A 17,932-nucleotide genomic window follows, 5' to 3' on the forward strand; every position below is an offset into this window, starting at 1 on the left:
AAACATTGTTATTTGAGTTATTGCCACCTTTCTGTAGGTGTGAACCAGTCCAGCCAGTCTCTTCTGACCTCTCATTAACAAGGCATTTTTTTCCCAAAGAAGTGCTGCTCACTGAATGTTTTGTTTTTTACACCATTCTCTGTAATCTCTTAGAGATTACTGTGTGTGCAAATCCCAGATCAGTAGTTTGTGAGATACTCAGACCACCCCATCTGGCATCAACAATCATTCCACAGTCAAACTCACATGTCTTCCCCATTCTGATGTTTGGTCTGAAAAATAACTGAACTTCTTGACCATCAAAAAGTGCTGCTAAGTGATTCACTGATTAGATATTTACAGGTTTACAGATGTTTATGAGCAGGTTTACAGATGTACCTAATTAAGTGGCCAGTGAGTGTACTAAAGTGTATAATATACACTTTAGTACACTTTAGTACGTACAGTGGATCCCCGCCGTTTGGTGGCCGCAACTTTCGTGAAATCTGACTTTCGGCAAGTTCTTTCGACAAAATTTAGCTTCGTGGTTCGTGATTGGACTCGTGATTCGGCGACCTTCTGGTATGCGTCTGCCCGTCAGTGCGCACACAAAGCCAGTCTCCCGCACTATTCACACTCAGTGTGCCATTGTTTACCAGCATGTGACCATCATCCCACGAGTTCATACAACACATTTCATAATAATTCATTGTTTTTTGTGCTTGCAACTGCTAAATAAGCCACCATAAGCCCAAAGAAAGCTCCTAGTGCCAGCCCTTTGGTAAAGAAGGTGAGAAACACGATAGAATTCAAGAAAAAACTCATGGCAGAGTACTAAAGTAGAGGAGGAAGAGAGAGGGGAGAATGTGCCTTCTGCAGTGATTCAGTGATTCTACAATATGTAGGTATCGATAAAGGCTACAGCTCCAGCCAGCAATAAAGGGTAGAATTAACAGTGTAGCAAGTAAGTTAAGCGAGTAAGCGATAGAAAAACAACATGAGAGTAACTCTCCAATGTTGTTGGATGTGTATAGGACCGCTGAACATACACCGCCCTGCTATCTTCCACCACCCTAAACCTCTGCCAACATCTTCATCAAACTAACTAATTAAACTAACATCTCCTCCAAGGTAATTGTAAATATAAGTGTAAGTATAAAAGTAAATATAAGTGTAAATATAAGAGGACACCAATGGAAATATGTCACACTTGAATTTTTTGGGTTATCCTGGGTACTTTACACATATGTTGCTATGTATGATAATCTATGTATGTAACTGTATTTGTGTATACTTGAATAAACTTGTTTATAAATTAAAATATAAATATTTCTTATTTATAAATTAAAATGAAAACATTTCTTATTTATAAATTACATACATTGTTTAAGTGTGATGGTGGTGGTGGCCAAAGCCTCCACCGCCACCAACACGGCTTCTTTCAGTGGCGGCCCTTAACCCAACAACAACACTTACACCATTTACTCCTCTCATACATTATGACATGTTTTATTCTAGAGTATATATCATGTTTCTATGTTATTAATATTGTTTATAATGTCATATTAGATGAATTGTGATAGATAAATAAGCCGTAGAGATGATATTAGCGTCATATTGAAGCATAATAAATTCGCCTTCCTCTTGCCTCCTACCTACCTCCTACACCAACAAGAATCAATAAAGGTTAAGTGTGATGTTAAATGTTTATTTATCCATTTTATTAGTGCTTTATATTTATTTGTCATTGTTTTCTGTATGTAAATCTACATTTAATCTTTAAAAAAAATATTTTTTGTTAATACTTTTGGCTGTCTGAAACGGATTAATTGGGTTTCCATTATTTCTTATGGGGAAAATAGATTCGCCAATCATGAATTTCGCCAGTCGGCAGACTCTCTGGAACAGATTAATCACGAAACTCGGGGGTCCACTGTATACAGAATTATAAGTGTTAAAAGATTTTACAAGCCAGTATATTGCTTTAACCCTTTCAGGGTTTCGGCCGTACTAGTACGGCTTACGCCCCAGGGTTTTTGACGTACTAGTATGCCTAAATTCTAGCGCCCTCAAATCTAGTGAGAGAAAGCTGGTAGGCCTACATATGAAAGAATGAGTACGTGGTCAGTGTGCGCAGCATAAAAAAAATCCTGCAACACACAGTGCATAATGAGAAAAAAAAAACTTTGACCGTGTTTTTGGATTAAAACAGTGACTTTGCACTGTATTTTCGTATGGTATTTATTGTTGTATTCTAGTTTTCCTGGTCTCATTTTATAAAATGGAAGACATATTACAGAAATTGAGATGATTTTGACTGGTTTTACAATGAAAAGTACCTTGAAATTGAGCTCAAAGTAGCAGAAATGTTCGATTTTTACCAAAGTTCAAAAGTAAATATATCATGCTAACCGTCCAATACACATCAACTGGTGAGTCTAATATTCTTTCACAAGTGCGTTGATATTATTTATACCATTTCTACACTAATGCAGTAGTCTGCATAACAGTAAATCTTCTATTTTTTGTAAGAATAAAAATTCAAAGTGGAAAGTCAAAGAAATATAAGAGAGGCCTGGGGATGTGACTAACTAACAGAGAACTTGTTATTTTAGTGCCAGGAATGTCTTTCTTGTTTATTCTGCACCCTATTTGGAAATTGGCATCTTATGAAATTTGTGAAATTGGCAAAATTGCTAAATTCTGACCACTTTATTGGATAGTTGAAATCGGTAAATGGGTGGTTTCTTGTACTCATTCGATAGAAAAAAATGGAGTTCTAGCGAAATAGATATGATTTTTGTCGACTAGTACACTGGAATTGGCCGAAAATAGGGCTCAAAGTGGGCAAAATCGCCGATGCGTAAACAGTGTCAGGACCGCTAATTTCGCGAGAGCATAATTACGTAAGTTTTCCATCAAATTTCATACTTTTGGTGCCATTATGATTGGGAAAAGATTCTCTATCTTTTCATAAGAAAAAATATATTTTTTTTTTTTTTTAAATTTGGGAACCCTGAGAACAAGTCTCGGAGAGGGCCTGGGGACCCTGAAAGGGTTAAAATGGCAAAAATCAAGCAGCAACTACAAGCAACAACATACTGACCATCATGTTTGAAGCACTGTTTTAGAAGATTATACGTTTGATTTCTCAGCAAAAGTCTGTAGACGCCAGGAAGGGGATCCATTACAATGGTTTCTGGGTGTCTTCCAATATAATTTTCAAACATTTTGATTGCAGTTATAGCCTGAAAAGATATGCATTATATAAATATTTATTATTTCAATTATATTAATACACTCACTCCAAAGTTTCCTGCTTTGCCTTATAAAGGTGAATCCCATTTTAGCATTAAGGTCTCACATTTGGTTACAAATTCCCTAAGTGTTACCAGAATCTCTCTCAGCATTCCTTTCACCTCCAGGTGCAAAAACTCTTTTTATAACCTAAATCTCACTTTCACTATTATTCTAAAACATAAATCTTAAACTTAAACATTAACACTCCTCTTTCCTTTCCATAATTGTGTATGTATTTCCCATCATGTACAGCTACTCTGTTAGCTCCTATTCTCTCAGATACATTTGATTCCACCTCATTTACTCCTCCCAATTCAAACTCTCCTACCCATTTTAGATTTGTTTCACTCAGTGATGACTTCAGCTTCCTTTCCATTATAGCATAAATAATCAATTCTTTCTTAACATCAGTACCACATCCAGACATTCAAACAAGTCAACTAATTTTTTTTTTTTTTTTGCTAAACTGGCCACATCCCACAGAGGCAGGGTGACTAAAAAGAAAAATGAAAGTCTCTCTTTTTAAATTAGTAATGCATACAGGAGAAGGTGGTTACTAGCCCCTTACTCCTGGCAATTTTTCTTTTTATTACTTTTAATTGCATACAGAAATAAATAACAAAAAGGCACAATACCGTGACTGGAACGATACACAAATAACCCGCACATAAAAGAGATAAGTAGGACCGAAACGTCGTCGTAAGCTTCTCTCTTTTATGTGCGGGTTATTTGTGCATACAGAAAAGAAGTTACCAGCCGCTTAGTTCCCAACATTTCAATCACCTTCTACAAGAAGTATAACTTTTGTTTTTTTAACACACTGTCCATCTCCCACCAAGGTAGGGCAACCCAAAAAAGAAGAAACACTCCCTATCATTCATTCAACCACTGTCTTGCCAGAAGTGGGCCGACATCATAATTCTGATGACCCTCCAAACTGCCGTATCCTCACACCTTCAGACTGAAGGCACAGTATTTCCCACCTCCAGGACTAAGTCTGGATAACCAGTTTCCTGAATTCCTTCATAAATGTTACCCATCTCATACTCCAACAACATATCGAATCATAAGAAACCACTCACCTCACCTCACTCCTAACACTAACACTAAACACTAACACACACACACTGTACATTATATAATTATAATTATAATTATATATATATATATATCTAGATTATATATATATATATATATATATATATATAATCTAGATATTATATATTTTATGTTTTTTTATTATCACACTGGCTGATTCCCACCAAGGCAGGGTGGCCCGAAAAAGAAAAACTTTCACCATCATTCACTCCATCACTGTCTTGCCAGAAGGGTGCTTTACACTACAGTTTTTAAACTGCAACATTAACACCCCTCCTTCAGAGTGCAGGCACTGTACTTCCCATCTCCAGGACTCAAGTCCGGCCTGCCGGTTTCCCTGAACCCCTTCATAAATGTTACTTTGCTCACACTCCAACAGCACGTCAAGTATTAAAAACCATTTGTCTCCATTCACTCCTATCAAACATGCTCATGCATACCTGCTGGAAGTCCAAGCCCCTCACACACAAAACCTCCTTTACCCCCTCTCTCCAACCTTTCCTAGGCCGACCCCTACCCCGCCTTCCTTCCACTACAGACTGATACACTCTTGAAGTCATTCTGTTTCGCTCCATTCCCTCTACATGTCCGAACCACCTCAACAACCCTTCCTCAGCCCTCTGGACAACAGTTTTGGTAATCCCGCACCTCCTCCTAACTTCCAAACTACGAATTCTCTGCATTATATTCACACCACACATTGCCCTCAGACATGACATCTCCACTGCCTCCAGCCTTCTCCTCGCTGCAACATTCATCACCCATGTTTCACACCCATATAAGAGCGTTGGTAAAACTATACTCTCATACATTCCCCTCTTTGCCTCCAAGGACAAAGTTCTTTGTCTCCACAGACTCCTAAGTGCACCACTCACTCTTTTTCCCTCATCAATTCTATGATTCACCTCATCTTTCATAGACCCATCCGCTGACACGTCCACTCCCAAATATCTGAATACATTCACCTCCTCCATACTCTCTCCCTCCAATCTGATATTCAATCTTTCATCACCTAATCTTTTTGTTATCCTCATAACCTTACTCTTTCCTGTATTCACCTTTAATTTTCTTCTTTTGCACACCCTACCAAATTCATCCACCAATCTCTGCAACTTCTCTTCAGAATCTCCCAAGAGCACAGTGTCATCAGCAAAGAGCAGCTGTGACAACTCCCACTTTGTGTGTGATTCTTTATCTTTTAACTCCACGCCTCTTGTCAAGACCCTCGCATTTACTTCTCTTACAACCCCATCTATAAATATATTAAACAACCACGGTGACATCACACATCCTTGTCTAAGGCCTACTTTTACTGGGAAATAATTTCCCTCTTTCCTACATACTCTAACTTGAGCCTCACTATCCTCGTAAAAACTCTTCACTGCTTTCAGTAACCTACCTCCTACACCATACACTTGCAACATCTGCCACATTGCCCCCCTATCCACCCTGTCATACGCCTTTTCCAAATCCATAAATGCCACAAAGACCTCTTTAGCCTTATCTAAATACTGTTCACTTATATGTTTCACTGTAAACACCTGGTCCACACACCCCCTACCTTTCCTGAAGCCTCCTTATTCATCTGCTATCCTATTCTCAGTCTTACTTTTAATTCTTTCAATAATAACTCTACCATACACTTTACCAGGTATACTCAACAGACTTATCCCCCTATAATTTTTGCACTCTCTTTTGTCCCCTTTGCCTTTATACAAAGGAACTATGCATGCTCTCTGCCAATCCCTAGGTACCTTACCCTCTTCCATACATTTATTAAATAATTGCACCAACCACTCCAAAACTATATCCCCACCTGCTTTTAACATTTCTATCTTTATCCCATCAATCCCGGCTGCCTTACCCCCTTTCATTTTACCTACTGCCTCACGAACTTCCCCCACACTCACAACTGGCTCTTCCTCACTCCTACAAGATGTTATTCCTCCTTGCCCTATACACGAAATCACAGCTTCCCTATCTTCATCAACATTTAACAATTCCTCAAAATATTCCATCTTCCCAATACCTCTAACTCTCCATTTAATAACTCTCCTCTCCTATTTTTAACTGACAAATCCATTTGTTCTCTAGGCTTCCTTAACTTGTTAATCTCACTCCAAAACTTTTTCTTATTTTCAACAAAATTTGTTGATAACATCTCACCCACTCTCTCATTTGCTCTCTTTTTACATTGCTTCACCACTCTCTTAACCTCTCTCTTTTTCTCCATATACTCTTCCCTCCTTGCATCACTTCTACTTTGTAAAAACTTCTCATATGCTAACTTTTTCTCCCTTACTACTCTCTTTACATCATCATTCCACCAATCGCTCCTCTTCCCTCCCGCACCCACTTTCCTGTAACCACAAACTTCTGCTGAACACTCTAACACTACATTTTTAAACCTACCCCATACCTCTTCGACCCCATTGCCTATGCTCTCATTAGCCCATCTATCCTCCAATAGCTGTTTATATCTTTCCCTAACTGCCTCCTCTTTTAGTTTATAAACCTTCACCTCTCTCTTCCCTGATGCTTCTATTCTCCTTGTATCCCATCTACCTTTTACTCTCAGTGTAGCTACAACTAGAAAGTGATCTGATATATCTGTGGCCCCTCTATAAACATGTACATCCTGAAGTCTACTCAACAGTCTTTTATCTACCAATACATAATCCAACAAACTACTGTCATTTCGCCCTACATCATATCTTGTATACTTATTTATCCTCTTTTTCTTAAAATATGTATTACCTATAACTAAACCCCTTTCTATACAAAGTTCAATCAATATATATATATATAATTATTTTTTTTTTTTTTTTTTTTCAACAAGTCGGCCGTCTCCCACCGAGGCAGGGTGACCCAAAAAAGAAAGAAAATCCCCAAAAAGAAAATACTTTCATCATCATTCAACACTTTCACCACACTCACACATTATCACTGCTTTTGCAGAGGTGCTCAGAATACAACAGTTCAGAAGCATATACGTATAAAGATACACAACATATCCCTCCAAACTGCCAATATCCCAAACCCCTCCTTTAAAGTGCAGGCATTGTACTTCCCATTTCCAGGACTCAAGTCCGACTATATGAAAATAACCGGTTTCCCTGAATCCCTTCACTAAATATTACCCTGCTCACACTCTAACAGATCATCAGGTCCCAAGTATCATTCGCCTCTATTCACTCCTATCTAATACGCTCATGCACGCTTGCTGGAAGTCCAAGCCCCTAGCCCACAAAACCTCCTTTACCCCCTCTTTCCAACCCTTTCGAGGACGACCCCTACCCCTCCTTCCTTCCCCTATAGATTTATATGCTTTCCATGTCATTTTACTTTGATCCATTCTCTCTAAATGACCATACCACCTCAACAACCCCTCTTCTGCCCTCTGACTAATGCTTTTATTAACTCCACACCTTCTCCTAATTTCCACACTCCGAATTTTCTGCATAATATTTACACCACACATTGCCCTTAGACAGGACATCTCCACTGCCTCCAACCGTCTCCTCGCTGCTGCATTTACCACCCAAGCTTCACATCCATATAAGAGTGTTGGTACTACTATACTTTCATACATTCCCTTCTTTGCCTCCATAGATAACGTTTTTTGACTCCACATATACCTCAACGCACCACTCACCTTTTTTCCCTAATCAATTCTATGATTAACCTCATCCTTCATAAATCCATCCGCCGACACGTCAACTCCCAAGTATCTGAAAACATTCACTTCTTCCATACTCCTCCCCAATTTGATATCCAATTTTTCTTTATCTAAATCATTTGATACCCTCATCACCTTACTCTTTTCTATGTTCACTTTCAACTTTCTACCTTTACACACATTCTCAAACTCATCCACTAACCTTTGCAATTTTTCTTTAGAATCTCCCATAAGCACAGTATCATCAGCAAAAAGTAACTGTGTCAATTCCCATTTTGAATTTGATTCCCCATAATTTAATCCCACCCCTCTCCCGAACACCCTAGCATTTACTTCTTTTACAACCCCATCTATAAATATATTAAACAACCATGGTGACATTACACATCCTTGTCTAAGACCTACTTTTACCGGGAAGTATTCTCCCTCTCTTCTACACACCCTAACCTGAGCCTCACTATCCTCATAAAAACTCTTTACAGCATTTAATAACTTACCACCTATTCCATATACTTGCAACATCTGCCACATTGCTCCTCTATCCACTCTATCATATGCCTTTTCTAAATCCATAAATGCAATAAAAACTTCCCTACCTTTATCTAAATACTGTTCACATATATGTTTCAATATATATATATATATATATATATATATATATATATTTTTTTTTTTTTTTTTCAACAAGTCGGTCGTCTCCCACCGAGGCAGGGTGACCCAAAAAAGAAAGAAAATCCCCAAAAAGAAAATACTTTCATCATCATTCAACACTTTCACCACACTCACACATTATCACTGCTTTTGCAGAGGTGCTCAGAATATAACAGTTTAGAAGCATATACGTATAGAGATACACAACATATCCCTCCAAACTGCCAATATCCCAAACCCCTCCTTTAAAGTGCAGGCATTGTACTTCCCATTTCCAGGACTCAAGTCCGACTATATGAAAATAACCGGTTTCCCTGAATCCCTTCACTAAATATTACCCTGCTCACACACCAACAGATCGTCAGGTCCCAAGTATCATTCGTCTCCATTCACTCCTATCTAACACGCTCATGCACGCTTGCTGGAAGTCCAAGCCCCTCACCCACAAAACCTCCTTTACCCCCTCTTTCCAACCCTTTCGAGGACGACCCCTACCCCTCTTTCCTTCCCCTATAGATTTATATGCTTTCCATGTCATTCTACTTTGATCCATTCTCTCTAAATGACCAAACCACCTCAACAACCCCTCTTCTGCCCTCTGACTAATGCTTTTATTAACTCCACACCTTCTCCTAATTTCCACACTCCGAATTTTCTGCATAATATTTACACCACACATTGCCCTTAGACAGGACATCTCCACTGCCTCCAACCGTCTCCTCGCTGCTGCATTTACCACCCAAGCTTCACATCCATATAAGAGTGTTGGTACTACTATACTTTCATACATTCCCTTCTTTGCCTCCATAGATAACGTTTTTTGACTCCACATATACCTCAACGCACCACTCACCTTTTTTCCCTCATCAATTCTATGATTAACCTCATCCTTCATAAATCCATCCGCCGACACGTCAACTCCCAAGTATCTGAAAACATTCACTTCTTCCATACTCCTCCTCCCCAATTTGATATCCAATTTTTCTTTATCTAAATCATTTGATACCCTCATCACCTTACTCTTTTCTATGTTCACTTTCAACTTTCTACCTTTACACACATTCTCAAACTCATCCACTAACCTTTGCAATTTTTCTTTAGAATCTCCCATAAGCACAGTATCATCAGCAAAAAGTAACTGTGTCAATTCCCATTTTGAATTTGATTCCCCATAATTTAATCCCACCCCTCTCCCGAACACCCTAGCATTTACTTCTTTTACAACCCCATCTATAAATATATTAAACAACCATGGTGACATTACACATCCCTGTCTAAGACCTACTTTTACCGGGAAGTATTCTCCCTCTTTTCTACACACCCTAACCTGAGCCTCACTATCCTCATAAAAGCTCTTTACAGCATTTAGTAACTTACCACCTATTCCATATACTTGCAACATCTGCCACATTGCTCCTCTATCCACTCTATCATATGCCTTTTCTAAATCCATAAATGCAATAAAAACTTCCCTACCTTTATCTAAATACTGTTCACATATATGCTTCAATGTAAACACTTGATCTACACATCCCCTACCCACTCTGAAACCTCCTTGTTCGTCCGCAATTCTACATTCTGTCTTACCTCTAATTCTTTCAATTATAACCCTACCGTATACTTTTCCTGGTATACTCAGTAAACTTATTCCTCTATAATTTTTACAATCTCTTTTGTCCCCTTTCCCTTTATATAAAGGGACTATACATGCTCTCCGCCAATCCCTAGGTACCTTCCCCTCTTTCAAACATTTATTAAACAAAAGTACCAACCACTCCAACACTATATCCCCCCCTGCTTTTAACATTTCTGTCATGATCCCATCAGTTCCAGCTGCTTTACCCCCTTTCATTCTACGTAATGCCTCACGTACCTCCACCACACTTACAGTCTGCTCTTCTTCACTCCTAAAAGATGGTATACCTCCCTGGCCAGTGCATGAAATTACCGCCTCCCTTTCTTCCTTAACATTTAAAAGTTCCTCAAAATATTCTCGCCATCTACCTAATACCTCCCTCTCCCCATCTACTAACTCCCCTACTCTGTTTTTAACTGACAAATCCATACTTTCCCTAGGCTTTCTTAACTTGTTTAACTCACTCCAAAATTTTTTCTTATTTTCATTAAAATTTCTTGACAGTGCCTCTCCCACTCTTTCATCTGCTCTCCTTTTGCACTCTCTCACCACTCTCTTCACCTTTCTTTTACTCTCCATATACTCTGCTCTTCTTATAACACTTCTGCTTTGTAAAGACCTCTCGTAAGCTACCTTTTTCTCTTTTATCACACCCTTTACTTCATCATTCCACCAATCACTCCTCTTTCCTCCTGCCCCCACCCTCCTATAACCACAAACTTCTGCCCCACATTCTAATACTGCATTTTTAAAACTATTCCAACCCTCTTCAACCCCCCCACTACTCATCTTTGCACTAGCCCACCTTTCTGCCAATAGTCGCTTATATCTCGCCCTAACTTCCTCCTCCCTTAGTTTATACACTTTCACCTCCCTCTTACTTGTTGTTGCCACCTTCCTCTTTTCCCATCTACCTCTTACTCTAACTGTAGCTACAACTAAATAATGATCCGATATATCAGTTGCCCCTCTATAAACATGTACATCCTGGAGCCTACCCATCAACCTTTTATCCACCAATACATAATCTAACAAACTACTTTCATTACGTGCTACATCATACCTTGTATATTTATTTATCCTCTTTTTCATAAAATATGTATTACTTATTACCAAATTTCTTTCTACACATAGCTCAATTAAAGGCTCCCCATTTACATTTACCCCTGGCACCCCAAAATTACCTACTACTCCCTCCATAACATTTTTACCCACTTTAGCATTGAAATCCCCAACCACCATTACTCTCACACTTGATTCAAAACTCCCCACGCATTCACTCAACATTTCCCAGAATCTCTCTCTCTCCTCTACACTTCTCTCTTCTCCAGGTGCATACACGCTTACTATAACCCACTTTTCACATCCAATCTTTATTTTACTCCACATAATCCTTGAATTTATACATTTGTAGTCCCTCTTTTCCTGCCATAGCTTATCCTTCAACATTATTGCTACTCCTTCTTTAGCTCTAACTCTATTTGAAACCCCTGACCTAATCCCATTTATTCCTCTCCATTGAAACTCTCCCACCCCCTTCAGCTTTGTTTCACTTAAAGCCAGGACATCCAGTTTCTTCTCATTCATAACATCCACAATCATCTCTTTCTTATCATTTGCACAACATCCACGCACATTCAGACTTCCCACTTTGACAATTTTCTTCTTCTTATTCTTTTTAGTAATCTTTACAGGAAAAGGGGTTACTAGCCCATTGTTCCCGGCATTTTAGTTGACTTTTACAACACGCATGGCTTACGGAGGAAAGATTCTTATTCCACTTCCCCATGGATATATATATATATATATATATATATATATATATATATATATTATAGGTAGTAGGTTGGTAGACAGCAACCACCCAGGGAGGTACTACCGTCCTGCCAAGTGAGTGTAAAACGAAAGCCTGTAATTGTTTTACATGATGGTAGGATTGCTGGTGTCTTTTGTCTGTCTCATAAATCTGCAAGATTACAGGTACGTCTTGCTACTTCTACTTACACTTAGGTCACACTACACATACATGTACAAGCACATATATACACCCCCCTCTGGGTTTTCTTCTATTTTCTTTCTAGTTCTTATTCTTGTTTATTTCCTCTTATCTCCATGGGGAAGTGGAACAGAATTCTTCCTCCGTAAGCCATGCGTGTTGTAAGAGGCGACTAAAATGCCGGGAGCAAGGGGCTAGTAACCTCTTTTCCTGTATATATTACTAAATGTAAAAGGAGAAACTTTTGTTTTTCCTTTTGGGCCACCCCGCCTCGGTGGGATACGGCCGGTGTGTTGAAAGAAAGAAAGATATATATATATATATATATTACTGTTAGATGCCCAAGTCCTCTGCACACAAAACCTCCTTTACCCCTTCCTCCCTTATAGGGAAGAATTCTAGTCAACTCTGCCTTAATTTTGAAAAAAAAATACTGAGATAAGATTTTGCAATACAATAAAGACACAAAAAAAGACACTTATGTACAGTTCAGGACATTTAAGTGTCTTTTTTTCACATCTTGCTGGTATCACTATACCATTTTTCAATAAAGAAACAACCAAAGGTAAGTGTATGCTGTCTCTTAGACAGAAAAACACCAACAATCATGCAGTACAAAACTTTTATCAGGATTCTATTTCACACTCATAAGACTGTACAGTAGTATCTCCATGTGTGTTTGATATTTACCATCTACTAATTACTATGTACCAACCTAATATTTATAAACAAATTATGAAGACAGTTTTTCAGGCCTTATGATAATTAATGATAAAATTGTCTAGAAATAATATTACTGGAAAAAAAAAAACTATGATGAAGATAACCCACTGAAAAACAAAAAAAGTGAAAATTCAAATAAGAAACCAATGGAGCAAAAGTATACTTGTCAGACTGAAACTGAGAGAACTCTTAATTTCTAGAAATTAACAAATCAGGGGCCACCTGACTTGATTCACACTAGTCAGGGTACCCCTCCACTAGCTTTTCCCATAGTTCATCCTCCTTCAGCTTATTTCTAAGCATGATATTTACACTGGTATACACATAAATTCTTACAACAATCACCTATTTACTGCTAGATTAAATGGGACAGTGAACATAGATTTACAAGCATTACCATCTATGTACTGTCACCCTATATCATTAATAAAAGGAGACCTGCACAAACATCTCACCCTGATCAGCGAATGAATCCAGAACTTTTGGTTGAGCCAAACACTGACAACTACACTACTCTATTATTCATATAACATGATGCAGAATAAGCCACATGGGGATGGAAATCTTTAGTTCTAGATCTTTTATACTCTTGTGCATTGTCAGGAACTACGCAATGTTGCAATGTTGCAACAGATAGGATGGGAAATTCTGTGAGGTAAGGCAGAAGGTATCAATGGCAGCCCATGACACAGAGTCATGAATATACCCAGTAATTTATGAACTATTCCCTAATGATTTTAATGCATGGACTTAACTGTGAAGGGTCCTATAAACAAGGAGTCAGGAAAGAAAGGACCAAGGTTAGTATAAACACAAGTGATATATACCTCATTTCAAATTCAGTTAGAAATAAATTGAATTACTATATAAATATAATTAAATTATGGTACAGTACTTGTATATGAAGAGCAAACAATGAAACATTTTTTACATTCAAAGAAGAACAGCGCAAGTGACAAATGAGATACATGTATATGTATATCCCACTTGACATTCATATATCTCTACCAAAAAAACTTTAGAGATTGGACTGATGACTGTGTTAATAAAGGAAGGATATCTCTATGTGATGTTACTAAAAACAAAAATTCCACAGGCCCTATGAGGCATTAATATTTTGTATATGCATGCCAGTAGAGATTTCAATTTTACCTGCCAACTCAACTTTTTGCAGTGATAAATAGTGAAACCCTAGGTAGTAGGTTGGTAGACAGCAACCGCCCAGGGAGGTACTACCGTCCTGCCAAGTGAGTGTAAAACGAAAGCCTGCAATTGTTTTACATGATGGTAGGATTGCTGGTGTCTTTCTCTGTCTCATAAACATGCAAGATTTCAGGTACGTCTTGCTACTTCTACTTACACTTAGGTCACACTACACATACATGTACAAGCATATATATACACACCCCTCTGGGTTTTCTGCTATTTTCTTTCTAGTTCTTGTTCTTGTTTATTTCCTCTTATCTCCATGGGGAAGTGGAACAGAATTCTTCCTCTGTAAGCCATGCATGTTGTAAGAAGTGACTAAAATGCCGGGAGCAAGGGGCTAGTAACCCCTTCTCCTGTATAAATTACTAAATTTGAAAAGAGAAACTTTTGTTTTTCTTTTTGGGCCACCCTGCCTCGGTGGGATACGGCTGGTTTGTTGAAAGAAAAAAAAATAGTGAAACACTGGCAGCATGGAAGAATCTATTTTCCTAAACATACTGTATGCAAAAAAAAAAATAAATGCAAGTACAAGAACTTACAATACCATTATCCACCCTAATTTCAAATGGAGAAATAAGAAGAATTTGAATTTCGACAGGCAGTCATCACCCTCATTACTAGTCTCGTAGATAGACTTACATACCTTACGGTCATGGTTGAGTGCCTGGGCAAATAATGCCGTCAACTTGTGAAGCAGCAGGTCAAAGGGCCCTTGCTCTTCCATGGGAGAACTCATGTCAATCTGAAGTAACAAAGAATCAAGCATCTTTTTCATTTACACAATTATAATTTACAATACCAGTTTAAACACTGGCACTGTACATTACAAGTGGTTTCAATAAGGGGGATAGATATGAATTAGTTTGCAGCCTCTCAAGAATGAACAGCCCAGGGTTGCCACAAACCCAGCAGTTAACAAATATATATAATGTGCAAAATTTACATTTCAATGTTAAGCTAAATTATGTCCATAAATCATTGAAAAATGTGTAAAGGACTTTTTTTATTTCATTGACACATTGGTCATTCCCACCAAGGTAGGGAGGCCCGAAAAAGAAAAACTTTCATCATTCACTCCATCACTGTCTTGCCAGAGGCATGCTTACACTACAGTTATAAAACTGCAACATTAACACACCTACTTCAGAGTGCAGACACTGTACTTCCCATCTCCAGGACTCAAGTCCAGCCTGCCGATTTCCCTGAAACCCTTCATAAATGTTACCTTGCTCACACTCCAATAACACGTCAAGTCCTAAGAACCATTTGCCTCCATTCGCTCCTGTCTAACTAGCTCACGCATGCTTGCTGGAAGTCCAAGCCCCATGCATACAAAACCTCCTTTACCCCCTCCCTCCAAACTTTCCTAGGCTGACCCCTACCCTGCCTTCCCTCCACTACAGATTTATACACTCTCAAAGCCATTCTATTTTGTGTTAAGGCTATCTACCTGAAATAAAATAATAGTTTGACTTAATTTTTTCCATAAAATGCAATTGTTACAGCAGTTTCAAAATAAGATTAATTAACTGATAACTGTATAGAGTGAAGCTCTTTCAAACAGATGGTTAACTATCACTGAAGTCATTTCTTATATTACAGCAAACATGATGACTATTTAAAATGTCAAATTCAGGTTCAACAAAGCAATACTTACATCAGTAACGTCAATGAAGAAGTATAAGAGTGAAAAGTGATTTTTGCCCCCCCCCCCACACACACACACACATGCACGCACGCACACACACATGCACGCACACACACATATATGCACGCATATGGGCGCCTACCAAACCTCAGAACAGCATTCCGACATCTTAATAAGGAATTGTTCAGGACCCTGTATACCGTGTACGTTAGGCCCATAATGGAGTATGCGGCACAGTCTGGAACCCACACCTAGCCAAGCACGTAAAGAAACTAGAGAACGTGCAAAGGTTTGCAACAAGACTAGTCCCAGAGCTAAGAGGTATGTCCTACGAGGAGAGGTTAAGGGAAATCAACCTGACGGCACTGGAGGACAGGAGAGATAGGGGGGACATGATAATGACATGATAATACAAAATACTGAGAGGAATTGATAAGGTGGACAAAGACAGGATGTTCCAGAGATGGGACACAGCAACAAGGGGACACAGTTGGAAGTTGAAGACACAGATGAATCACAGGGATGTTAGGAAGTACTTCTTCAGCCACAGAGTAGTCAGGAAGTGGAATAGTTTGGGAAGCGATGTAGTGGAGGCAGGATCCATACATAGCTTTAAGCAGAGGTATGATAAAGCTCACGGTTCAGGGAGAGTGACCTAGTAGCGACCAGTGAAGAGGCAGGGCCAGGAGCTTGGACTCGACCCCAGCAACATCAACTAGGTGAGTACAACTAGGCGAGTACACACACACACACACACACACACACACACACACACACACACACACACACACACACACACACACACACATGACATACAAGAGCCCCCTTGGGGCTAGTGATCATGTGGTTGTGAGCTTCAAATACACAGTAGAGTTACAAGTGGAGAGGGAAGCAAAAAGGGCAGGACGAATGGAGCCAAATTACAAGAGAGGGGACTACACAGGCATGAAGAATTTCCTACATAGGGTTCAATGGGACAGAGAACTGGCAGGGAAGTCAGTAAACGAGATGATGGGATATGTGACAACAATATGCAAGGAAGCTAAGGATAGGTTTGTTGTTTGTACCCAAGGAAAATAGAAATAACGAGAAAGCCAGGATGAGCCCTTTGTTTACCCAAAGGTGTAAAGAGGCCAAAACCAAGTGTGCTAGAGAGTGGAAGAAGTATAGAAGGCAAAGGACCTAGGAGAACAAGGAGAGAAGTCGTAGAGCCAGAAATGAATATGCACAGGTAAGAAGTGAGGCCCAACAACAATATGAAAATGACATAGCAGCGAAAGCCAAATCTGACCCGAAGCTGTTGTACAGCCACATCAGGAGGAAAACAACAGTCAAGGACCAGGTAATCAGGCTAAGGAAGGAAGAAGAGATCACAAGAAGCGACCACACAGTATGTGAGGAATTCAACATGAGATTTGAAGAAGTGTTCACGGAGACAGAAGGGACTCCAGAAAGACGGAGAGGTGGGGAGACCACCAAGTGTTGGACACAATGCATACAACCGAGGAAGAAGTGAAGAGGCTGCTGAGTAAGCTAGATACCTCAAAGGCAATGGGGCCGGATAACATCTCTCCATGGGTCCTGAGAGGGGGAGCAAAGGCGCTGTGTGTACCCCTAACAACAATATTCAACACATCTATCAAAATAGGGCAACTATCTGAGGTATGGAAGACAGCAAATGTAGTCCCAATTTTTAAAAAAGGAGAGACATGAAGCATTAAACTACAGACCAGTGTCACTGACGTGTATAGTACGCAAAGTCGTGGAGAAGATTATCAGGAGAAGAGTGGTAGAACACCTAGAAAGGAATGAGCTTATCAATGACAGCCAACACAGTTTCAAGGACGAGAAATCCTGTGTCACAAACCTACTGGAGTTCTATGACAGGGTGACAGCAGTAAGACAAGAAAGAGAGGGGTGGGTAGACTGCATTTTATTGGATTGTATGAAAGCGTTTGACAGTTCCACACAAGAAATTAGTGCAAAAGATAACAGGGAAGGCACTACAATGGA

General features: G+C 39.1%; 1 protein-coding gene across 12 annotated transcripts in view; it reads right to left on the reverse strand.

Moving 5' to 3' along the window:
- The window catches only part of LOC128694259 (inositol-tetrakisphosphate 1-kinase), a 64,817-nt gene that overhangs the window by 38,019 nt on the left and 8,866 nt on the right, over positions 1-17,932 (reverse strand). For all 12 annotated transcript variants that reach the window (XM_053784293.2, XM_053784286.2, XM_053784294.2 and 9 more), the window contains exons 4-5: positions 14,915-15,013; positions 3,086-3,227 (exon numbers count right to left, since the gene is read on the reverse strand). In XM_053784293.2, coding sequence (XP_053640268.1) covers positions 3,086-3,227; positions 14,915-15,013 — 241 coding nt within the window. The remainder of the gene's footprint in view (positions 1-3,085; positions 3,228-14,914; positions 15,014-17,932) is intronic.

The sequence above is a fragment of the Cherax quadricarinatus genome, chromosome 43 (assembly GCF_038502225.1).
Source record: "Cherax quadricarinatus isolate ZL_2023a chromosome 43, ASM3850222v1, whole genome shotgun sequence".
Taxonomy (NCBI): domain Eukaryota; kingdom Metazoa; phylum Arthropoda; class Malacostraca; order Decapoda; family Parastacidae; genus Cherax; species Cherax quadricarinatus.